This window comes from Loxodonta africana, chromosome 21 (assembly GCF_030014295.1).
Source record: "Loxodonta africana isolate mLoxAfr1 chromosome 21, mLoxAfr1.hap2, whole genome shotgun sequence".
Taxonomy (NCBI): Eukaryota; Metazoa; Chordata; class Mammalia; order Proboscidea; family Elephantidae; genus Loxodonta; species Loxodonta africana.
The window spans coordinates 33,098,257-33,123,006 of NC_087362.1; the positions used below are offsets into that span (position 1 = coordinate 33,098,257).

At 49.5% G+C, this 24,750-nt stretch overlaps 1 protein-coding gene across 7 annotated transcripts in view; it reads right to left on the reverse strand.

Annotated features, from left to right (window-relative positions):
• Nucleotides 1-5,092: 5,092 nt before the first annotated feature.
• The window catches only part of KIAA0513 (KIAA0513 ortholog), a 110,392-nt gene continuing 90,734 nt past the window's right edge, over nt 5,093-24,750 (reverse strand). For all 7 annotated transcript variants that reach the window (XM_064273711.1, XM_064273719.1, XM_064273710.1 and 4 more), the window contains one exon: nt 5,093-5,229. In XM_064273711.1, the coding sequence (XP_064129781.1) occupies nt 5,108-5,229 (122 nt within the window). In that variant the 3' untranslated portion in view covers nt 5,093-5,107. The remainder of the gene's footprint in view (nt 5,230-24,750) is intronic.

The following is a 24,750-nucleotide window of genomic DNA, read 5'->3' on the forward strand; positions in this document are numbered from 1 at the left end:
GTTCAGGTTGCACGTTGATCAAGGAGCACCTACAAGGGGATGCTGTTCACACTGCGGAGATCTTTGTTATTTAGAAAACATTTTTCCATTTTTATTATAGCTTTAGTGACTCTGAAGATGGTCCGTTTGCCTATTAATTAGGTCAATCTTCTGTCAGATGGCAGCAAGGAGACTTGTTCTAACAAAACCAGTGCAATGCAATCGTCCAAATTGTTCCTAATGGTTGTTATTAAGGTCTTGAATTTTGTGCTCAAAGGTTTAATTTGTATAGAATTATAGAATGCCTTTCTATTTGTTAGACTGATGTTATGGAGAAATTAAGAATAGTATAACTTAAAAGTGTTTATTTGAGGAAAGTATTTATTTGAGAGAGGCAGCTCTAAGTTCGCCTCTCTGAGCCTCAATTTCTGTGTCTGTCCCACGGGCCTAATGGCACATGAAAACCATATCTGATCTGTGACACACAGTTAGGTACTCAGTGAGAGGTGCTTGTATTATTCTCCCACATGAGCTCTCCTGGAAACTTGCTTCTTGCTCTGCAGAGTGGAGGCAGCTTGGTGCCTCAGTTTACCCACCCAAGAAGCAGAGGAAGCCCTCCCCAAGATCGCTGACGGAGGAGGACGCGCTGTTTTTACTGAGTCCCGTTCCTGCCTGAGCTGAAGTTTTTGTCCCTGCTTACTTACTCCCTGAGCGTCTCCAAATTTGGTGTTGCCCAGAGTCCTGACCCTGTTTCCGGTCCTCCTCCACCCCATGTCCCCGCCTTTGCCTCGGGTTGCTGGAGGGGCCACCACTGATGGGGCCCCTCCTCCAGAGCCCCCAGAAGCTACCCAAAGAGGAAATCCTCTTCCTCCTCTTACAAGCTGGAAGCTACAGAATGTTTCTTTTGGAATTTTTTGGCTTCCACGTTGCAGAATGTTCTAGCCTCATCAGCCACAGGCACCCCCCTCCCTCTGGGCCAGCAGCCCTTCCGCCAAAGACGTGCTTGGGCCTCACCCCCACCTCCCTCCTCTCCCTCCTCCTCTGCTTGTTGCAAGCAAAACAAAATATGCCAGGGAGCCCAAAGATCTGACCTGAAATTACCCAAACTCGTCCTACAGCTGATCTTTTCCAAAAAGAGAGATGTGGGGTAACAGAAGCATGCAGGCTTGCAACCCCCCTCTCCAGTGATGGGAATTGGGGGACAGGAGAAAATCCGAAGGGCTCAACCGGACCCTGCCATGGGTTTTGAAAAGAAAAATCCAGCTCTTTATTCTTTTAGCTCCTAGCCCTCTCTTCTTGGCAGTGGAATAATTAAATATTCATGCGTTTTCTCCATCCCCTAAGAAAGTGATAAGTCAGATTTCTCCACACACAGAAAAAGCGCCCCAAGGCGAGGGGTTGGCGCCAAATTTCAGTAGAAGACAAAGCCTCCACTTCAATTTACGAATGAAAACACCTTTCACCTCGGCTGCTGTGAATTTCCTAGATACACACGGTCAGGACAATCCGAGAATTATGAGGCTCCAGGACCAATTAGGGCTGTTTGTGTTGACGTCAAGTCTGGGGGAATTTTTTTCTGCCCCTCACAAGTATTTATGATACTGACAGATGCAGCAGGAAAAGAAAAAAAAAAAAAATCCCAGACCAGGAATAAACCTTGTGGGGCCACGTGCAGAAGGAATCGATGTGAAAAAGCAGTCCCTGGTTTTAAGTTGCCGGGTGCCCTGATTCTGCTGTCACCCGGCATGAAGATAGGGAAAGAGGGCAATTATTGTACACCTACTGTGTGCCAGCAGGCTCCCAGGCACGTTTAATCCACATAACAAGCCTGAGAGGAAGATGTTTTTTATCCCATTTTGCAGATGAGGAAACCAAGGCCCTACTTGGCAAAGTCATTTTCTCAAAGTCACAAGGCCAGGAAGTGGGATTTGAACGCTGGCCCTACTAGCTTCAAAGACTACTCACATTTGGGATTCCATTCCAATTGGTCCTACTATGTGCAAAAACCTGGTGGGGTAAAGGGATATGCTAGACGAGGGTCCTACCCCAAAGAGTAGCCTCTAGTGGAGGAAAACAATGGGCAACCTTAGGACTCTCCCTTGAACTCGAGCCTTTCCTGGGCACAAGAAAAGCTGCGGAAAGCAACAGAAGGGAATGGAGGACCCCCAATCAGGCTCAGGGTCTGAAAAGACCTCATAAGGAGTAAAGACCCTGCTCTGGCTGCCTTTTATGAAACTGCCTAGAGAGTGGCAAGGGCTGCTGGGATGGTTTAATGCACCGCCAACCTTTTCTCACCCAAAACTAAACCCGCTGCCGTTGAGTCAATCCCAACTCCTAGCAACCCCATAGGACAGAGTAGAACCGCCCCATAGGGTTTCCAAGGAGCATCTGGTGGATTCAAACCATCGGCCTTTTGGTTAGCCACCTTAGCTCTTAACCACAACGCCACCAGGGTTTCCTCAAATAAGCATTTATTCAGCACCTACTACATGCACTGGAACAGTGAGGTGGTATCAGTGCGGCCTCCACCACGCACTGGCCGTGGGGCCCTGGGCAAGTTATTGATTGCTTGGGACCTCAGTGTCCCCATCTGGAAACTGAGGCAATGAGAGAAGCCCCTGGCAGGGTTGTGGAGAGGATGACTGGAGCACAGACTCCCTGAAGCAGGGCGGAGGGTTGAGCCGAGTTGGGCTCCTGCAGCTAGAAACCTGGGTTCAAATCTTGCCTCTACCTCTCACTGTGTGACCTCAGGCCTGCAATGTACCGTCTCTATATCTCAGTTTCCTCACATGGAATTGGGATGGTAATAGTGGCTCATGGCAACTCATGGCAGCCTCAGGTGTGCAAGAGTAGAATTGTGCTCCATAGAGTTTTCAGTGGCTGTTTTTTTCAGAAGGAGATTGCCAGGCCTTTCTTCTGAAGTGCCTTTGGATGGATTGGAACTTCCAACCTTTCCGTTAGCAGCCAAGCGATTAAATGTTTGCACCATCCAGGAGGTCTCCATGAGTTGGAGTTGACTCAACGGCAACTTTTTTTTAATAGTGGCTACTTCATGGGGCTGCTGTGTGGGTTAAAAGCCTTTATAATTATTCACTAAAAGGTATATAACATTTTATGCACTTTTCTCTATATGTGTCATATTTCATATTATAGAGATTATAGAGGGGACAGGGGTATTGCACATAAAATCACTTATTATATTATATGCACATAGTCAAAGGCCAGGAAATGTGAGCTCTGTTATTATTATTATTATTCTGTAGGTCGGTGGGAGCCTCACTGTATGAGGGTGCCTGACTCTCTCCAACAACCTGCCCAACAGTACCTGGCAGCCCTGAAGAATGGGGTGGTTGCTCATTAGACCTCTGAATCCCTTTGCCTTTCAGCCTCAGTGTCCCCCCACCACACACAGCACACAGAATGGGGAGTGGGCTGCACCCTGCCTGCCTGCAGCCGCAGCCGCAGCCTGGACGGGAGGCCCACGAAGCAGATGGGAAGGCTCCCCCAGCTGGCATGTGTGTGGGTGGGAGGGAAGGGGGCGGGGGGGTGGTTTCCTGTGCCCCAATCCCAGCTGTCTTGCTCCCTGACCACATTTTTCCACCTCGCTTTTTCCTTATAATGTGCTCACACGTCTCTCACCAGGATTGTTTTTTGTGAATGGAATGTAACTTGAGAGCTGGAGGGGAAAATCCTGCGCAGCCAGGCAGATGGAGAAGACGCCCCTCTCCATGTGAAAGGCGAGCCGGGGGCTCCCTGGTGGCTGGGGGCCGCAATGAGATGGACACGGCCAGGTGGGGAAAGGTCATGGAGCCGGGAAGGGAAGGCCGAAACAGGAGATGCCTGTCCCTTCCTCCCCACCCGCCCTAGCCTGGCTCCCCCACCGACTGCATCCCCTGAGCCATATTTTCTGGTCTTTGCTCCCGATCAAACCCTAGGGCAGGACCACCCATGGAGAAAGTGACCCTTGCCTGGGACTCGGAACACTTGGGGACTGCGGCCTCTTCTGGTGGGGAGGTCTGGTAATTTCCAGTGGCCAGTCCCACAGTCTAGCCCAGCACTCAGCACTAAGTAACACACATTCACTCATTCAAAAAACATTAATTGCAAATCTACTGTGTGGCAACCACTGTGCCAATCATGTTACTGTGAACGAGACCGCTGAGTCCCCTGCCCTCCTGGACCGGCAGGTAGAAGCAACAAACACGTGATTCTAAACATTAACGTGTGTTAGGGGTTTCTAGGGTCGCTATGAGTTGGAATTGACAGGGCAGCAATGAGTTATGTCTGTGCAAAGCACTTTGTGTGTTATTTCATTTAATCCTTGCAGTAACTCTAGATGGATATTACTCCCACTCCACTGCCCTCGAGTCAATTCCGACTCATAGCGGCCTATACGACAAAAGTAGGACTGCGCCATATAATTTCCAAGGCTGTATTCTTTACAGGAGCAGACTGCCACATCTTTCTCCCACAGAGCAGCTGGTGGATTTGAACCACTGACCTTTCAGTTAGCTGATGAGCACTTAACCACCGTGCCACCAGGGCTCCCAGATGGATATTACTCTACCATTGCAACTTACAGACAAGATCAAGGAGCAGAGAGATTAAATAACTAGCACAAGAAGAGAGCAAGCAAGGTAGGAGCCAGGTCCAGTTGACTCTGGCCTGAGAGTCTAATGCCTGCACACCGACAGCTAAACCCCAGCTACCAGCAGGCCTCGGACTTCCTGGTCATGGGGAGACCTGGGGTGGCAGAGAAACCTGGCCCTCCCAGTAGCCAGGCAGGGATGTCACCTCATGCCGAACACAACTGCAGCGCTGTGGAAGGAACTGGGTCCTTGCCACGTGATCTTGGGGGATTCACAAAAGCTCCCAAGGCTCCTTCCTTCATATGCCAAGGATAATAACTCCATCAAAGGGTAGATATAAGGGTTAGACAAGGCACGTCTTAAGCAAAGTGCTCAGCAGGATTTCCGGTGTATAGTAGGTATTGCTTGCACAGTGAACAACCTGTCCAATGGTACGTGGCAGTATCCTCCCTGTTCCCTTCATTAAAACAACTTCATAAGATACAATAAGCTGAGAGAAGCAAAGAGTGGCCATTCTGCACCTCCCTGCTGCCTCCAACTTACCTACCTTTGTGGAGCACTTCCTGAGAGTTACCAGCATCTTCCCCAGGCAGTCCAGAGCCACAGAAGGCAGCCACAGCAAGGTGGACTAGAAGAGGCCATAGGTACTGGTTTTGAAAACCTGGGAAGTTTAAATGAAATGAACATGATATGTATTTTCTGGGACTTAAGAGCAGGGAAATCCTTGATGGACTGAAAGCTGCCCATCTCCTGGTCCTTCTCTCTACTTACTATTATTGTTGTTGTTGTTGGGTGCTGCAGAGTCAATTTTCTACTCATAGTGACCCCACGTAACACAGTAGAACTGCCCCATAACGTCCTCTTGGCTGTAATCTTTACAGGAGCAGGTCGCTAGGTCTTTCTTCCGCAGAGCCACTGGGTTCTTTCAGTTAGCAGCCGGATGCTTAATAACCTTTGTGCCACCATGGCTGATAATAATTCATGTACCATAAAATTTGCAATTTTAAAGTGTACAGGTCAGTGGTTTTTAGCATATGCATAAAGTTGTGCAATCATTACCGCTATCTAATTCCGGAACATTTTCACCACCCCAAAACAAAACTCCGTATCCTTGAATAGTCACCCCTATTCTTATCTCCCTTCAGCCCATGGCAATGACTAACCCACTTTCTATCTCTATGAATTTGTCTTTTCTGGACAGCTTATATAAATGGAATCATACAGTGAGTGGCTTCTTTCACTGGCCGTAATGTTTTTGAGGTTTGTCTATGTTGTAGCAGGAATCACTACTTCATTCCTTTTTATGGCTGAATAATATTCCACTGTATGGATGGACCACACTTTGCTTATCCATTCATCCGTGCCTAGATCTTTGGGTTCCTTACACTTCTTGCCTGGTATGAATATTTGTGTACAAGTTTTAGTTCGAGTGCCTGTTTTCAATTCTTTTAGGTATATACCTAGGAGTAGAATTGCTGGATCATATGGTAACTCTATGTTTAGCCTTTTTGAGGAACTACCAGACTGTTTTCCAAAGCAGCTGTATCATTTTACAGTGTGTGAGCGTTCTAGTTTCTCCACACCCTCGACAATACTTGTTACTACCCTTTTCCTTCTTTTTTTAATAACAGACATCTTAACGGGTGTGCGGTGCAGTGTATTACTTTAAGAAGACCCTTCTAGCCATAGTCTTTTTAACGCCCACCAAATGATCGGGTAGGACTATGCAAATGAGGTGCTTGTGGCCTACTGAGGGGATTGGATAGTAAAGGAGGTGCATGACACTCTTGTGGGGGGTGGGACCATACAAATAAGGCCTATGGAACCCTAACGAGGGGATTGGTCAGTTTTGCCATCCCACTAGGCTTAAAGGGAGACACTGGAGAGAGAGAGAGGAGCTGTAACACGGAAGACAGAGAGAGGCGGCAGAACCAGTACAGGGAGCGAGAGCTGTAACACTCCAGACGTCGAGAAGCAGTGGCAGAGAAATGGTGGCAGGAGACTGACAGGAGATGGTGAGGTAGGCTTTCCAGCCCACGGAGCAAGAAAGCTGAGCGCTTTGGCGCAGGAGGCTGGCTGGTAGAGTGGGGCGGCTCTGGACACTTGGTGGAGCAAGTTTTGCTGACCCATGGAGCTAGAGCTGAGCACCTTTGGGCCAAGGCTTTATGGCAGAGTGGGGTGCCTCTGGGTACTTACTGGCAGAGCTAAGAGCTTTGTAACACTTGACTGAGCAAGGCAGAGGCCAGGCCGAGGAGCCGAGGGCCGGAGAGAGGCCTGTCTGTGGAACGGCTGAGAAGACGCTGTCCTGATGGGAGAACTGTATCCTGAGCGTTTCTGAACCTGAACTGTAAACACGTTACTTCCCTAACAAACCCCGTAACTGTGAGTATGGTCTATGAGTTCTGTGTGGTCATTTCAACGAATTATCGAACCCAGCATCAAAGTAGAGAGTGCCATATGAGGGACAGTTGGTGCCAGAATTGGTAAAGATGGCAGAGAGAGGCGGTATGTCTGACCTGAGCCTCATAACCATCAGCCTTGGGCTGTTGTCTTGATTCTTCTTCCCCCTTGCGAAGTTAGAGGTCAGATGTCACCGCCACTCCATTTTTACAGGGTGTGAAGTGGCTTCTCTCTGCTCTTAACTCCCTCTTCTACCAAAGCCTCTTAACATAATCCTTACCATCTTTGGGACAGACATGTGCTTGTTTAATTGGGGGCCCCCCTCTAGAGGGATACCCCAGGAGGACAGGCCCCCCATCTTGTTCACTGCTGTCCCCCAGAACTCCTCCCAGTAGTTGTTCAATAAAAATGTGTTGAATGAATGAATGTCTTCGTGACGATTCTGAAGCATGAAAATGTTAACAGTAATCCTGACTGCTTATTGCTTTGGCTTCTAAAGAATTTTTCGTCATTTAAACTTAAAGTAACCGATAGCCAGTTGCAGTACAGTCAACTCCCACTCATGGCGCCCCCATGTGTGTCAGCGCAGAACTGTGCTCCATAGGGTTTTCGGTGGCTGATTTTTCAGAAGCGGATTGCCAGGCCTTTCTTCTGAGGCACCTCTGAGTAGACTCAAACCTCCAAACTTTTGGTTAGCAGTCAAGTGTGTTAACCATGTGCACCACTAAGGGATTCCTAAACTAACCAAAATTGGCCTTCTGTGGAAATTTCCAAGTCCTCCTGTGACAACTCATTGTGACTTTAGGCCCCGCCAAGGCTGGACGTTCTTCTCAAAGTGACCGCCCTGCAAAGGCCCTGTCTCAGAGGTGGACGGGGTGGGGTGATTTCGTTCGAGCTCTGGCTGGCGCCCTGGCCTGGCTGGCCAGCCCTGCATCTTGGCCTCCGAGGTGGTCATCTTGGCCAAACTCGGAGCAGCATCAATTCGCTGGAGCGGATGTGTCCGTGCGCTCCAGGGACAGGAAGCTCGATGGCTCAGCACTTATTGTTTAGAGAGGCGTCTCACCAAGCACGGAGGACAGCGCTGTGAGTCGTCCTTGTGGCATCAGCGGCCTTCGGGGAGGTCACCCTTTGTTCCCTCTGCCGGCGCTTGGATGGGGGGCCCCCCGCGGGCCTCAGCGGAACCCTCAAGTCAGCAGTTTATCTTGGGCGCCTTCCCACTCGGCTGGCTCACACTCTGCACCCCTCCCCTCTTCAGGAAGCTCCTGCCCCAGGCCTAGCCGCCTGTCCTCTCCAGGAGGGGTGGGGGACAGGGAAGAGAAACAGCCATCCACTCCTGAGCACCTACTGTGTGCCAGGCTCTGTTCAAAGTGAGGTACATATTATTCTTTTATTCCTCCCGTGAGGAAGGCTCTGTTCTCTCTTCATTTTACAAATGAGGAGACTGAGGCCCAGAGTAGGTCTGTAGCTGCCCATGATCCCACAGCTGGTAGGTGATTGAGCTGGGATTTGAGCCAGGTTATTGGCTGCACTGGTCCCCAAAAGGTGGGCTGGGGATAGGTGAAGATCTGGGCCTCGGTTATCAGGGGCCCAAGACAGAGGATGAAGGTAAGGTCCGGGAGCATTCAGAATCTGTCAGTGTGAAGGGCTGTCCTCTCTTCTGAGGCTATGTCCTTTATTATTATTTGCTGTTACAGTATTATTTCTTTGAATAAAACGCTGTGATAAGGAGACCCCCCCCCCGCTTTTTTTTTAATTTCCTTACTTGGCCAAATAAAAAAATTGTCAGGTCTGTGTTGGTTTTCCAAATTTATTAGTCTGAGATTTTTCTGATTTGTGGAATTTGAACATCCGAGAGCCTCAGTGTGGGGAAGCATGGCTGTGGTGCCAGTCTCCCCCTCCTTGGGCACAGAACGTAAACCTCTCTGGGCCTCGGTTTCCCCATTTGGAGAACTGGAAGGAAAGCCACCGGGTACCACAGCCCTGAGGGCCCTGAGTGTGATTTTCCCTTTCCTTCACTGGCCTGAATGGTCTCCCTGTCCCCAGCTGGTAGCACCCCCCAGGTCTGGAGCCTGTGGACACTCAGGAAGTTCTGACCACAGGCCGCAAGGAGTTCCCCCACCCCTCAAGGCTGTCAGACCTCTAAGGCAGGAGCAAGGGGGTGGATGGTAGAGAGACAAGAACTATAGTAAACATGAAAACAGATTAGAAGCCGGGAGGAGGGGCACCTTGCCACCACTTTCCCGTCCTCCCTGACTGCAGGGGCCGGGTAGAGAGGGAGTAGGCCAGGGTGGTGGTCCTGGCTTGTAGATATCATGGGTTAGAAATTCGTGCCGTTCTCAGTTTTGGGGACCAACATAGGGTTGGCAACGTTTTTGTTTTGCCAAGTAAGGGCATTTAAAAAGATACCACTTGAACACATGAGGGAGAGGCGGGGCGCCTCGCCTCACTTTGCACTGTTGGAAATCTCACTTTGCCCGGGGGCTATTGGGTTCTTGCACCTCCCTGCAACCCCCCTGGGATGTCAGCTAGGACACTGCACGACTTCCCATCTGTTTTGTTCACTGATGTGGCCCAGTGTCTAGAAAACTGCTCAGCACAGAGCAAGCACTTAATAAGTATTTGCTTAATAATCGACTGCATCTAAATCCACTTGGAGTCCCGGGGTGGTGCAAATTGTTAACTCACTCCACTGCTAACCAGAGGCACCTCAGAAGGCCTGGTGATCTGCTTCCGAAAAATCAGCCATTGAAAACCCTATGGAGGACAGTTCTACTCTGACACACACTGGGTCACCATGAGCTGGAGTCGACTCGACAGAAACAGATTTTTTAAGCCCACCTAGTCTGATGGAGTACTATACAGTCATGAAAATTAAGGTTCAGACTACAGTAAACATGAAAACAGTGAAATCAAGACGACGGGTATACAAATTGTATTAACCTTTTCTTTTTTTCATTTTTCTCTGTATTGGAAGTTCTTCCTAATAAAAAGTTAAGAAAAATAACAAAAATTATGCCAATGCTGACTTTATAATAAACAACATGGGAAAATGCCTATAATGTATATAAATTATGAAATTGTACAAATTAGTTACCAAAAAGGTTATGAAAACATATCCAAGTGTTACTCATGGGGCATCTTTGGATGTGGGATTATGGTATTTCCACTCTGTACTTTATACATATGTTTCTGAATTTTCTGTAATTAGAAGAAGCTTTGTAAAAAACATGAATAAGGTTCATCTTAATGTGAAGTCTGCCCTGTCCCCCAGCCTTCCTCTCGCCTCCTCTCCTGTGTAGCTGCTGATTGCTCCTAAATTGTCCTCTCTTTGTTCGGGAGGGAACAAAGCTTTCCTGTTCCATGGAAATGTGAGTGCTGCCAGGAGCCCAGCAGAAGACAGAAAAGAAAGAGAGGCCCCTCCACGTGGAACCAAGAATCTGAGCTCACAGAAGCTGGGGTGGCCAGGGAAAGTTCTGAGCCACGAGCTGGACCTTTCTACTGCCAACCAGAAAGCTATACAGGGGCCAGAGTATGGGATGTTCTCGAATGTGAGATAGATCCCCAGGACGTTGGAGCTGGGAGAACATTGGTGATGGCTAGGTCCAACCTTCTCATTATTATTCAGAAAAGAAAATGAGACTCAGAGAGGGGAAGCGACCTGCCCAAGGTCACACAGCAGGCACATGGCCACACTGGGGCTTGAACCCATGAGTGCTGACCTCTCCCACTCCTGCCAGGCCCCTCTGTCCGTTCCCCAGGACTCCCTCCCCACACAGCGCTCTGTGACTCTTTCTCTGTGTTTGGTGGACCCAAATGGCAGCCACCCCAACCGCTTCCTGACTTCCCGAATCACCAGGTTTTGAAATCATCACTGGGCTTTCCAAAGGGAAACATATTGTGGTTTTTCTTTTTTTCTGTTCATTTGAAGAAATCTGAGAGCCCTTTCTAATTGCTTGGTCAAGACTGTAGACAGGCAGGGAGGTATGCCTTAAACATGACTGTGAGACCAGGAGACCCAAGGCTGCCGCCAGCCTGGGGAAAGATGCACTGGCCTGTCACTGGAGCTTGGTTGTTACATGAGCCCCGAATCTCAGAGAATGAGGGATGTTTGCCAAGATCCTCTGTCAGGAAGGCCTGAGTCTACATAGAGCCCTCTGAGGGTTGGGGGCTTAAATACAAGGCCCAGGGTGAGCTGGGGGATGTGGATCCAGCCAGAAGTGGGGCCCTGCAGCCTGGACTATCCTGGGCAGAATCCTCTATTTTTAGGTGAGCTTATGCAGCCTGGACTACATTTCCTAGCTTCCCTTGCAGCTAGTTGTGGTCACGGGACTAAGTCTGGTCAACGGAATGTGAGCAAAAAGTGATGCATACAACCTAAGAGAGCGGCATGCCCTTCTTTGCCTTTCCCTTCTTCTTGCTGATGATGGTAGATGTGATGGCTGGGGTTTCAGCAGCCACTTTGGGCCATGAAATGACTCTAGAAATAGAAGCCACACACAGTGAAGAACAAGATAAAACCGGGGTCCTGACATCATGGAACTTCACACAAGTGAGACGTAAATTCCCATCTTTTTAAAGCCATGATTGCTTGAAGTTTTCTTGTATTCATGACCAACATTATTCCTCACTAATGCACTATCTTTTGGGGAGATGATTGCAGTCTTTTGCTGAGCGGATGGTAGAGGACCTGCTATGTGCAAGGGACTGGGACAAAAAAGTCTTGAGCTAAGGGCTTTACTCATAATTATTATACATAATAATAGTTGCTGATATTTATATTTATATTTGTGAGGTGTGCAGCAGCCCCAAATCAAGCTTCTTCATGTGTTCATTTTTTTTTTTTTAAGGTGTGTTCAAGTACACAGTGTTCATGGAAGAGCTTCCTGAGCCCAGTGGTCAGATGCCACCTGTGAACTGTGACCCCTCCCCCAAGCACTGGTGGGCTCTCTGCCCATGTGATCCTTACACTCATCATCCCGCCCTGGGTAGGGTCCCCTGCCAGCACCATCTCATTTCCTCCTCACGGCAACCCTATAAGGCTGGGCCATTACTGTCCCTACTTTTGTTGTTGTGAGCTGCAGTTGAGTCAGCCCCTGACTCATGACAACTGCATGCAAAATGGAACAAAACACTGCCTGACCCTGCGCAATCGCCATGATTGGCCGCAAATCGGACCATTGTGACCCATAGGGTTTTCATTGGCTGCGTTTTGGAAGTAGACTGTCAGCCCTTTCTTCCTAGTTCATCTTAGTCTGGAAGCTCTGTTGGAACTTGTTCGGCATCATAGCAACAGGCTTGGAGAGGAGTGCTGGCCTGCCATGGGCCCAGCTAGGAGGAGGAGAGCCTGAACTCCGTCCTACTGGCCAGAAAACTTCATGAGAGCAGGCACCTGTCACCTGGTGTACTGATGAATTCCCCCATCTAGCACAGAGAGTAGAAGGAGGAGAAGACCAGCAAATACCTAATCAGGACAGAGGACTGATGGAGCTGAGGGTCACCAAGGCTCTGCAGAAGTGGCAGTGGTGAGAGAGCTGGAAATCATACCAGGTGGGAAATGGTGTTAGGAAAGGGCGTGTTTAGCCTGGAAAGGAGTCGAGAGAAGACATTCTCGAAAACTGGGGCAGACCTAGGCTCACCTCTGGGTATTCCCGCCTAGTGTTCAACCTGAATCAATGCTCCAGGAAACGCTGGTAAGCCCAAACGGAGAGGGGTTCCCAAAACAACTGGCCTGGACATTAAAAAATTGTCAGGACCAGGAAAAATTTGTTTATTTATTTACTATTCAAAGAAGAATTGAGGTATTTGAACTATGGTGTTGGCAAAGAATATTGAATATATCATGGACTACCAGAAGAACAAACAAATCTGTCTTGTAAGAAGTACAGCCAGAATGTTCCTTGGAAGCAAGGATGGTGAGACTTCATCTCACATACTTTGCACATGTCATCGGGGGGGGATCAGTCCCTGGAGAAGGACGTCATGCTTGGTAAAGTAGAGGGTCAGGGAAAAAGAGGAAGACCCTCAATGAGATAGACTATCACAATGGTTGCAACAATGGGCTCAAGCATAACAACGATTGTGAGAATGGCAAAGAACTAGGCAGTGTTTCATTCTGTTGTACACAGGGTTGCTATGAGTCAGAACTGACTCGGTGGCACCTCACATTTATTTACTATTGTCTTAGTTATCTAGAGCAGCTATAGCAGAAATACCACAAATGAATGGCTTTAACAAACAGAAATTTATTCTCTCACACTTTAGGAGGCTAGAAGTCCAAATTCAGGGCGCCAGCTCTAAAGGAAGGCTTTCTTTCACTGTTGGTTCTGGAGGAAGGTCCTTGTCACCAATATTCCCCTGATCTAGGAGCTTCTCAGAACAGGGACCCCAGGTGCTCACTCCTGGCTCTCTTTCTTGGTGGTATGAGGTCCCTCTCCTCTCTGCTTAATTCTCTCTTTTATATCTCAAAAGAGATTGACTCAAAATACAACCCAATCTTGAAGATTGAGTCCTGCCTCATTAATATAACTGCCTGTAATACTGCTTCATTAACATCATAAAACCAAGCCCATTGCAACCCTATAGGACAGGGTAGAACTACCCCACAGGGTTTCTAAGGAGTGACTGGTGGATTTGAACTGCTGACCTTTTAGTTAGCAGCCGTAGCTCTTAACTGCTACACGGTCAGGGATTTATAACACATAGGATAATCAGATCAGATCACAAGATGGTGGACAACCACGCAATACTGGGAATCATGGCCTAGCCAAATTGACACTTATTTTAAGGGGACACAATTCAATCCGTGACAAATGTAAAGGACATCTTTGGGACAATTGGTGAAGTCTGAGTAGGTGAGCAGATTAGATAATAACCCATTACCGATGAGTCAATTCCAACTCATAGCAACCCTACAGGACAGAGTAGAAACTGCCCCATACGGTTTCCAAGGCTACACATCTTTATGGAAGCGGATTGTCACATCTTTTTCCTATGGAGCAGATGGTGGGTTCGAACTACTGACCTTTCAGTTAGTAGCTGAGCACTTAACTGCTGTGCCATCAGGGCTCTTTAGATTAGAGAATAGGATGTAATGATGTTAATTTTCTAATTTGTACTGTGGTGATGTAAGAGACTGGTCTTATTCTTCGAAAATACACACTGAAGTATTTGAGTAAAGGGACATTAAGTCTGCAACTTGTTCTAAAGTAGTTCAGAAAAAAAAGACATACACACACATACAGAAGGAGAGAGAATGATAAGACAAATGTGGTAAAATGTTAAGAATTAGCCAATCTGGGTGGAGTTCTTTTATTATTTCTGTAAGACTGAAATTATTTTAAAATAAAAAGTTACAAAAATAAAAAGAAAGATGCTTTAGGTGAAGGGAAGGACAATACTCAATACATGGAAGGTCAGCTCAACTGGACTGGACCAAAAGCAAAGAAGTTTCCGGGATAAAGTGAATGCTTCAAAGGTCAGCGGAGCAAGGGCAGGGGTTTGGGGACCATGGTTTAAGGGGACTTCTAAGTCAATTGGCCAAATAATTCTATTATGAAAACATTCTGCATCCCATTTTGAAATGTGGCGTCTGGGGTCTTAAATGCTAACAAGTGACCATCTAAGATGCATCAATTGGTCTCAACCCACCTGGATCAAAGGAGAATGAAGAACACCAAGGTCACACGATAACTATAAGCCCAAGAGACAGAAAGGGCCACATGAACCAGAGACCTACATCATCCTGAGACCAGAAGAACTAGATGGTGCCCAGCCACAACCGATGACTGCCCTGACAGGGAGCACAACAGAGAACCCCTGAGGGAGCAGGAGATCAGTGGGATGCAGACCCCAAATTCTCACAAAAAGACTATACTTAATGGTCTGACTGAGACTAGAGGAATCCCGGCGGTCATGGTCCCCAAACCTTCTGTTGGCACAGGACAGGAACCACTCCCGAAGACAACTCATCAGACATGAAAGGGACTGGACAGTGAGTAGGAGAGAGATGCTGATGAAGAGTGAGTTATTTGTATCAGGTGGACACTTGAGACTGTGTTGGCATCTCCTGTCTGGAGGGGGGATGGGAGGATAGAGAGAGTTGGAAGCTGGCAAAATTGTCACGGAAGGAGAGACTGGAAGGGCTGACTCATTAGGGGGAGAGCAAGTGGGAGTACGGAGTAAGGTGTATATAAACTTATATGTGACAGTTTGACTTGATTTGTAAACGTTCACTTGAAGCTCAATGAAAGTTAATAAAAAAAAAAGTAAAAGGATCTTTTTAGAAAGGCTGCAAAGAAGTTATCAATACGTACCAGAGTAGGGACAGAAAAAAAATAAAGGAAAGAAATGTCAGTGCCACAAAAGAAGAAAGGCTAGGGACAGTTCAGGAGTGAAGGTGTCTAAATAGATGCTAGCAGCCCTGGTGGCACAGTGGTTAAGTGCTCGGCTGCTAACCGAAAGGTCGGCAGTTTGAACCCACCAGCTGCGTCACAGGAGAAAGATGAGCGGTCTGCTTCTGTACAGATGACAGCCTTGGAAATCCTACGGGGCAGTTCTACTCTGTCCTACAGGGCCGCCACGAGTTGAAATTGACTGGACCACAATGAGAAATAGACACTCAGAGCCCTTGGGCAGTGCAAACCATTGGAGGTTCAAGTCTACCCAGAGGTGCCTCGGGAGAAAGGCTTGGCAATCTACTTCCGAAAAACCATAGCCATTGAAAACCCTATGGAGCACAGCTCTACGCTGGCACACATGGGGTCACCTTGCGTTGGAGTCCACTCCAGGGCAAGTGGTTTTTACACCGACAGTAATTGCAGCGTATTCCGGTGGGTGGAAGGACCGGCTATCAATGGCATTTGCACAGTGATGGGGTGTGAACATCAGAGCTTGTGAGATGCCTGAATGACAACGTGTTAATTTCCTGGGTGTGATGTGGTCTTGCAGGAGAATGTCCTTGTTCTTTGGAGATGCACGTTGGATTTAGAGGAAGGGTCAGGATGTCTACCACCCTCTCTCTTGTGGTCCTCCAAAAACATATTTACAGGAAAGGGGGAGAGGAAGCCCCTGTGGTCTGGATGGAGCGCGTATGCAGAGATTCGGGGGCTTTCTCAAGGCGACAAGTCCTATGCTCAGCAGCCAAAGGCTGGGAAGGGCCTGGAGGTGATATTAGCATTTTTCTCTCTGGCCACAAGATGTCTCCATCTTGCCAAACTAGGAGGTGGTTTTAATTTTTAAAGTTCCTTAAAGTCAGTGGAAACCCTGGTGCTGTAGTGGTTAAGAGCTACGGCTGCTAACCAAAAGGTTTGGCAGTTCAAATCCACCAAGCGCTCCTTGGAAACTCTATGGGGTAGTTCTACTCTGTCCCATAGGGTCCCTATGAGTCAGAATCGGCTCGACAGCAATGGGTTTGGGTTTTTTTTTTTTTTTTTTTTTTTGGTTTAAAGCCAGTGATGTCACTAGGGTTGGTGTCACTTAGCGTGGTAACTCACAGTGTCTCCCTACCAGGGTAGGGGTAGGGGGTGGCCAGCGAAAGCCCCCTCCCTCCGTGGGTAGGGTGGCCCAGCTGGTCACACCCCATAGCAGGGTTGATTGCTGAGCCACACTGGCCCCCTCCCACCCCCGTGTTTAGCAGACTCTAGGAGCCCTGGTGGCTCAGTGGTTCAGAGCTATGACTGTTAACCAAAAGGTTGGCAGTTCAAGTCCACCAGCCTCTCCTTGGAAACCCTGTGGGGCAGTTCTGCTGTGTCCTATAGGGTCGCTATGAGTGGGAATCGACTGACTGCAATAGGTAGGAGCACCCTGCAGCTCCTTCCCTCTTCTGCTGGCCAAGGTGGAGATCCTCCTCTCCATCCAATGGCGAGCACCACTAGTGTGCCTGGGGGGCTTGGGGGTGGGGGTGGACAAGTTACTGCACTGGGTGACATCAACCCTAGTGACACTACTGCCTTGATGGCCCCTTCCCCAATGACACAGGCCCACCCGCCGCCGCCACTGCTGCTGCCTCGGACCCTGGGTCATTTTGGTGTCATCCCCTCTGACAGAATCGGGGGTGTGGGCACGCTTTCTGCATCCCCTAGTGATAACTGCTTAAAGTTCCTAAGATGTTCAATTACACCTTTGTTCCTTTCCTCTGACCCTCTCCTCTTTCTTCCACCCTGTGTTAAGATAATTTTTTCCCAAATGTGCTTCCTCTCTGGGTGTTTCCTGGGGGTCCCCCAGCCCTACTTCACCCTCTACCCTCAGGAGTTCCCCAGTATGAGGGTCTCTGATGCCCTCTGGTGGTCACTGGCTAACACAGCCATCCCTACTCCCTACCTCTGAGCCGCAGAAACCTAGAATAGCTTTGCAGTCTCTCCCTGTCCTGAAAAGATTGGATTTTAGAGGGAAAGTTCATGTCTCCAAACATGAAATTTTCAAAAGACAAACAAAGAGGTTAGGTGACTTGCCCAAGGTCACACAGCAGGGCTGGGATCTGGGATTCAGATCTGCATTTAGCTGACTCTAGGAGTCCTGGTGGCACAGTGGTTAAGCACTTGGCTGCCAACCAAAAGGTTGTTAGTTTGAAGCCACCAGCAGCTCCACGGGAGAAAGATGTGGCAGTCACCTTCTGTAAGGATTAGAGCCTAGGAAACCCTGTGGGGCAGTTCTACTCTGTCCTATCGGGTCACTAGGAGTGGGAATCGACTCAACGGCAACAGGTTAGTTGACTCTAAAGCTCTTGCTGTTAATAGCTGCACAAAGAAAACAACCGACTTCACTCTGAAGGTGTTCAAACACAAAGCTGACAGAGACTGTAAGGACGCCCAGACCCCTTTGCCCAGCGACACTAGTTACCCACGTTCTGCCATGCTTGTGTCATCTGTACCTCCACCCACTTCCTATCCCAACAGCCTAATGTTATTGCTGTTGTAGTTACTTCTACAGTTCTTTTTTAGGTAAAATGCATAAATTTTTTAATGCGCTTTTATATGCTTTTGTGTTTTCCGCTTTCTGTGTGAACTTTGTTTCCTTACTTTCCTGCAATGAGGAGGTACTGTTTTAATAATAAGAAGGGAAAGCAATAAAATTATGATAGAAATTTTAAAGACATTCCTTTGAGCTGCCCTCACCTCCCTGCCCCCCCCATTCAGCCACAGAGCATTTCTGGGGGCTGGCATCTCTGAGCTACTAGGCCTCGGGACCCCCCCGAAATTTACTCTGTGTTTTGTCACTTCCCTGCCCTACTGCCCAGTCATATCTCCTGTCCCCTGCCTGTCCTATCCAGGCAGGAGCCTGGGTGTGTAGGGGCCACAAATGCAGCTGACCCCAAGGCTGAGCCCATTAGTTGCCTTCCAGCTTCTCCGTGCCACTTCCTGGGGACCCCAACCACGGGTCCACAAGAAGCTCCATCTCAAAAGAGAGACTGGAGATTCCTTGGGGCCCCTTCTCTGAGCCAAAGCAAGCTGGGCAAGGCCCTCCTTATGCACCTGGAGGCCAGCCTTGGGGAGGGGTTGCCAGGAAACCGGCCACAGCTCCTCCCAGGGCCTGCTGTGGGTGGCAACGTTGCCCAGCAACCAGGTAGCAGTGTCCCCCGAGCCTGGGCCCCACAGTTGCGCCCAGCCCTACCCGGCCTCTCCCGGGCCTGCAGGACCCCTGAGGCTCTGGTCTGCTTCCACGAGACCAGGACAGCTGGCACTTCTGGTCACAATGAACACCATCCTCATCAGGTGAGTAGCCCTGCAATGGCCCGGGCTGGGAAGGAAGGAGGCAGGGTTTTGGGGGCCTAATGCAGCCTGGGGCTGCTTCTGGGGGCATGGGGTGCTCTCTCTCACACACCACGCCCATCTCAGGGTCAAGGGAAGCACAAGGTTCAAGACCACAGAAGCTTCTGAAATCTAGCCTCTGCCTGTTTCTCCAGCATTAGTGCCCACCACTCCGGTGGTGGCCAAATTCTCTGGGTCTCTTCTGTCTTTCCCTCGCTCACCTCTACCTGGGAAACCCTTCTTCATGCCCCAAGCCTCCAGCTCGCAGCACCTCTCTTGCAGAACCACCGCCATCTCTGCGCCTCTCTCCCCGCCATCTCCCCCCATCTCTGTATTGCACTCATCTATCTCTGCTCTCTCACGACACGCCCACCCCCTGCCTGATCGCTCACAGGCCTGCTTCCTCAGAGTTCACAAACTCAGGGGTGCATGCTTCCTAAAAATGCTGTTTCCTGGGCCTCGATCACAGCAGTTCTGGCTCACAGCATCTGGAATGGGGCCTGGGAATTTGCATTTTTACCTGAGCGGCACCCCCCACCTGGAGAAACAGAGGTTGTACCAGCTGTGTGACCTTTAGCAAGATGCTTCATGTCTCTGGGCCTCAGCTTATTCATTTTAAAATGCTGATAGTACTAATACCTTAAATCAAAACAAATTAAACCAAATCCATTGCTATGGAGTCGACTCCAACTCATGGCGACCCCATGTGTGTCAGAGTAGAACTGTGCTCCACAGGGTTTTCAATGGCTGAGTTTTTGGAAGCAGATCATCAGGTCTTTTTCTTCTGAGGGGCCTCTGGATATGTTCAGAACCAACAACCTTTTCGGTTAACAGCCAACTGCTTACGTGTTTGTGCAAGCCGGGGACTCCGCTGGTAATTTACTTGCAGGTAATGCATCCGGGGTGTTTTGCAAATGTTACAATGCCACACTGGCTAGGATTTGTTAGGAGGACAAAGGGCCGCTCCCCAGACAGTTTGCAGCTTAGGGGTGTGATTACAGTGGCCAAGGGCAGCAGGGGGTGGGGGAGCGGGGGTGAGGGTGGGGGGCTTGGTCCAATGGAGGGAGGAGACAGGGCAGCAAGCTCCTGGGGACAAGGGTGCCAGGAGGGGTGTAGAGTGAGCGGGGAGGGAGGCTAGGCACCTGAGGCTGGACCACGTTTGCTGTTTCAGGAGAAAGAAAGCCACAGATCATGTGCTCATCCAGTCCCTCTTAAACACCTGCTCTGGCCAGGCCTCACGCTAGGAGGATTTACGGATGAATCAGCAAGACCTCAGCCCAAGATGCTGCGCCACAGGAAGCGATAGATGATACGCAAGAAGCACAGTTAAAGGCTTTAGGCTTCAGAGATGGGAGACCGCCCACAGCTTGGGGGAAAGGCAGTCAGGAGAAACTTCAGCAGGAAGATGGCCTGGGCTGATACCGGTTGTCGTCTTAAAGGATACCTCCGCTAGGAAGATAAAAGTCCTTTTAAAGTGGTCCCAGAGGGCGGTGGTGGTTCAGTGGTAGAATTCCCGTCCTCCATGCAGGGGACCCAGGTTCGAGTCCCACCAATATCCCTCCGGTGAAGCCAGCACCGGTCTGTCAGTGGGGGCTGGTGTGCTACCATGATGCTGAACAGGTGTCAGTGGAGCTTCCAGATTAAGACAGGCTAGAAAGAAAGGCCTGGAGATTGACTTCCAAAAATCAGCCAGTGAACACCCTCTGGATCACAATGGACTGACCCACAACCTATCACGGGGACGGTGCAGGACCAGGTGGTGATGTGCATGGGATCGCTGTGAGTGGAGGCTGACTCAGTGGCACTTAACAACAACAAAGGGGCCCCAGGGAAGAAATGCCCAAGATTGGAGTCAAAGTCACGTTTACATTCCTGCCTGGTCACTTACGAGCTGGGTGACCAGGTAGTCGGCCCTGCTCTCTGAGCCTCTTCCTCACCTGCCTTGCTGGGCCAATGATGCCACCCTGAGTGTTGTCCTGGGGACAGACAGGGGTGTCCTGGCATGGCGCTTCCCGCATAGGATTAGCAGTGGCTCATGTGTGCTTGTGACAGTCAGCTGCCCCTGGGGTGCCCAGAGTTCCTTCCCAGAGGCCCACTCAGGCTCCTGCCTCCTTAGGGACAGCCAGGTGAGGGTGATGGAGAACATGGTGACCAATGCTGAGAAGTACTTTGGCCAGTTCTGCTCGTTGCTGGCTGCCTACACCCGAAAGATGGCCCGGCTGCGGGACAAGGCTGACCAGCTTGTCAAACAGCTCATTGATTTTGCCAACACCGAGAACCCCGAGCTGCAGGCCACCCTGAGGAATTTTGCCGAGGACCTGGCCAAAGTGCAGGACTACCGGCAGGCGGAGGTGAGCGGGCTGGACACTTAACTCCATCATCACCACGTAAGGGAGTCATTTCTGAGGGTCCGGGGGCTTCCTTGAGTTGGATGAGGGGTGGGCCAGGCCAGGAGACCTTGAGAGGGGAGGTATCTGAATCCTAGGTTGAAGGCGTCTCCAGGGTCCATGAGGACCCAGAAGGGACAGAAATCCTGGGAGGCAGGGAGGCTGCACAGTACTGGGGAAATAATTACAAATAAATCCCCTGCCAACCCAGAAAAATCCTTTGCAGAAATTGTAGAAAAGAATGAAACGGTTGTATTATTGGATAAGCATTAAACCAGGTGACCATGTGCACCACAGGCAGTCCACTAAAGAGACTGCCAAGACAGACAGAATCTAGCCAGCAAACACAACCCACAACACACAAGTTCTCCAGACAGGTGTTAGCTTCTCCTCAAGTAAAAGGATTTGCCAGTATTATTTGCTACACACCCACCAGCACCACCAACTCCAACTCACGGCGCCCCCTTGTGTGTCAGAGTAGAACTGTGCTCCATAGGGTTTTCAGGGGCTGGTTTTTTGGAAGTAGATGCCAGGCCTTTCTTTCGAGGCACCATCCTTCCGGTTAGCAGCCAATCACATTAACCATTTATACCACCCAGGGGCTCCATTTACCTGGTGATCGGATCATCTTCTGTGTTTGCTAATTGCCTTTTTCCAAAGGAAAAAGAAAACTTTTCTGGTCTCTAGGACAAGCAGGTAGTGGCAGCTTGGAGCCTGCACTTAGGCTAAACTCCCACTGCGGTTTGTATGTAGGGCTGTGTGGCATAGTCCGCATGATCCCCACGCTATTCCGTGCTTCACGGCTCTTCCATCTTGCTTCTGTCTTGCTTCCCTAGCTAGATCATAAGGCTGTTTGCTCAGGGTGAGAAGGGTCTGGATGTAAGTCCTATCTCTGTCCTGCTGTGACTCTGAATGCAAGTTCTGCTCCCAAGCAAGCCTCGGTTTTTCTCATCTGCGCAGGGGGGTTATCATGCTAACTTGCCCAGGGGTTAAGAGAACAGTGCCTGCAGTAGGGACACAAAAACCAAAAAAAAAAAAAAAACCAAACCCGTTGCTGTCAAGTCGATTCCGACTCATAGCGACCCTCTAGGACAGAGTAAAACTGCCCCATAGAGTTTCCAAGGAGCGCCTGGCAGACTTGAACTGCCAGCCTTTAGGTTAGCAGCCGTAGCACTTAACCACTATGCACCAGGGTTTCCAGTAGGGACACAGCCATGCTCATTTCCTCTTCTAGCCCCTCCTGGTAACGACTCTAGCCAAGTTATTTTGTTCCAGGTGCTGTCTTCCTGAGGGTTGTACCAAAAAAAAAGCCAAACCTAAGTCCGTTGCTGTGCTGTCGATTCCAATTCATAGTGACCGTATATGACAGGGTAGAACTGCCCCATAGGGTTTCCAAGGCTGTAACCTTTATGGAAACAGACCGCCACATCTTTCTCCTGTGGAGCAGCTGGTGGGTTCAAACCGTTGACCTTGTAGTTTTAGCAGCCTAGTGCTTAACCAATGCACCATCAGGGCTCCTTAAGGGTTGTACAGTCCCACCGAATCGTCATGTAACCCTAGTAGGTACAATCATGCCCATTTTACAGATGAGGAAGTGAGGCCGAGTGAGATTAAGTACACTTAATGTGCTGCCGAAGCTCTTGGGTGGAAGACACAGGCACTGAGCCCAGGCCTGGTGCTCATAAGTTAGGAGGAGTGGAAGGGCAACTTGTGCTCCCTCTGCCCTCTATGGGCTAGTCATACAGCTCTGAGTATACAGATGGCACTTTATAAATGCTGGTTGGAGGCTGGGGGCTGAGCCTGGCCCCACAGAGGCCAAGCATCACCCTGGTTCTGTCTGCTCTGATTCCCTGCCCATCCCTGCTCCCCCAGGTTGAGAGGCTGGAGATCAAGGTTGTCAACCCCCTGAAATTCTATGGGGCACAGATAAAGCAGACCAGGGTGAGTACAGGGCACCACAGTGTGCGCGGCAGTGGGTCTTGCTCCCCTGGATCCTAGGAAACAACTCTCCCCTTCCTTTAGGCTGAGATCAAAAAGTTCAAACATATCCAAAATAACGAGATGAAGCAACTGGAAAAGCTGGAGAAACTGAGGCAGAAGTCACCCTCGGATCGGCGAATGATCGTATCCTTCTCGCTTGTCACCAGGGCTCTTGGGGTCTTCTCTGTCCAGGCCCACCAGGCAGGTGCTGCGAGGGGGTGGACACCCCATTGGGCTGCTTGGTTTATTCTGAATCCTTAACAGTGGCTACTTCAGTCCCAGGTGAGTGACCATCTGTCTGGGTAAGGCAGAACCACACTCAGGTAATGAGCAACCTCACAAAACAGCCAAGTAAGTGTTCACGTGGGGAGAAGCAGGTGTGTGCCAGGCCCTGAGCTCAGGGTGTAAGATTTGAAGGTACAGAGAAAGCGCTTGCCTGGGAGTCAGGAGACCTGGGTCTGTCCTGGCATTGACACCACCCAGCTGAGGGATCCAAAGCAAGTCACTCCCCTCCATGGGCCTCAGTTTCCTCATCTGTAAGAAAAGGGCTTTATTGCTTTTGTTTTATTTATTTTTTTGTTATTTTACTTCATTGTTTTTGTTTTACTTATTGCCTTTCATCTTGTTTATTGTTACCTATTTAATGCTCAGTCCCTAGGTAGGACAAATGTTTAGGTTATTGGCTTCGAGCCAAAAGGTTGGAGGTTCAAGTCCACCCAGAGGTACCTTGTAAAAAAGGCCTGGAAACCTAGTTCCGAAAAATCAGCTATTGAAAACACTAGGGAGCAGTTCTACTCTGACACGTGTGATGTCATGATTCGAAGCCGATTCAGTGGCAACTGTTCTGGTTTTTGTTTTTTCCTGGATACCAGACCCCAGGTCCCTGCAACAACCTAGGTCAGCCATTTCACAAACATGAGGTAGTAATTAAGGCCCCATTTTAGTGATGAGGAAGCAGGCAGAGAAAGGTGACTTGCCTGAGGTCACATAGCTAAGTGGCAAACCCAGAATTCGGATCCAAGGGTGCCTGACTCCAAAATACAGGTTCTTCATGCACTGGGCCTGGCACAGAGTAGGCATCCTATAGATGTCAGTCAAAGGAATGAATGACTGAGTTAATAAATTAAAAATGTTGCATGTGCAAGAATTAATTATCAATGAATGTGCGGCACCTGTTATAATAATAGCTCAGTGAGTGCCCACTGTTTGATCCTCACAACCACCCTGCAAGGCAGGTCTTGCTGCTGTTCCCAGTTTACAAGCAAGGAAACTGAAGCTAAGAGAGGGTAGGTGACTTGTCTGGGGTCACACAGCTAGTACACAGTCTGTCCAACTCCAGCACCTGTCCCCTTAGGCACAGCCCTATTCAGTCACTCCTCTGACTGAATAAGAGAGCCCAGGTGAGGGGACTGAGAATGATTCAGAATGGTGCCTGAAGGATGGAACCGCCCCGGTGACACTTGCCACCTCTCGCTTCCCTTGAGCCAGGCAGAGACGAGCGTACAGAGGGCCTCAGTGGACGCCAGCCGCACCACAAGGCAGCTGGAGGAGACGATCGTTGGCTTCCAGGAGCAGAAGTTGAAGGACCTTCAGGTAGGGGTCTGTGTCGCGGGCACTGCGGGCTGCCTGGTTCTGTGAGCATGTATTCCCATGAATGCATGTGTGTATGTG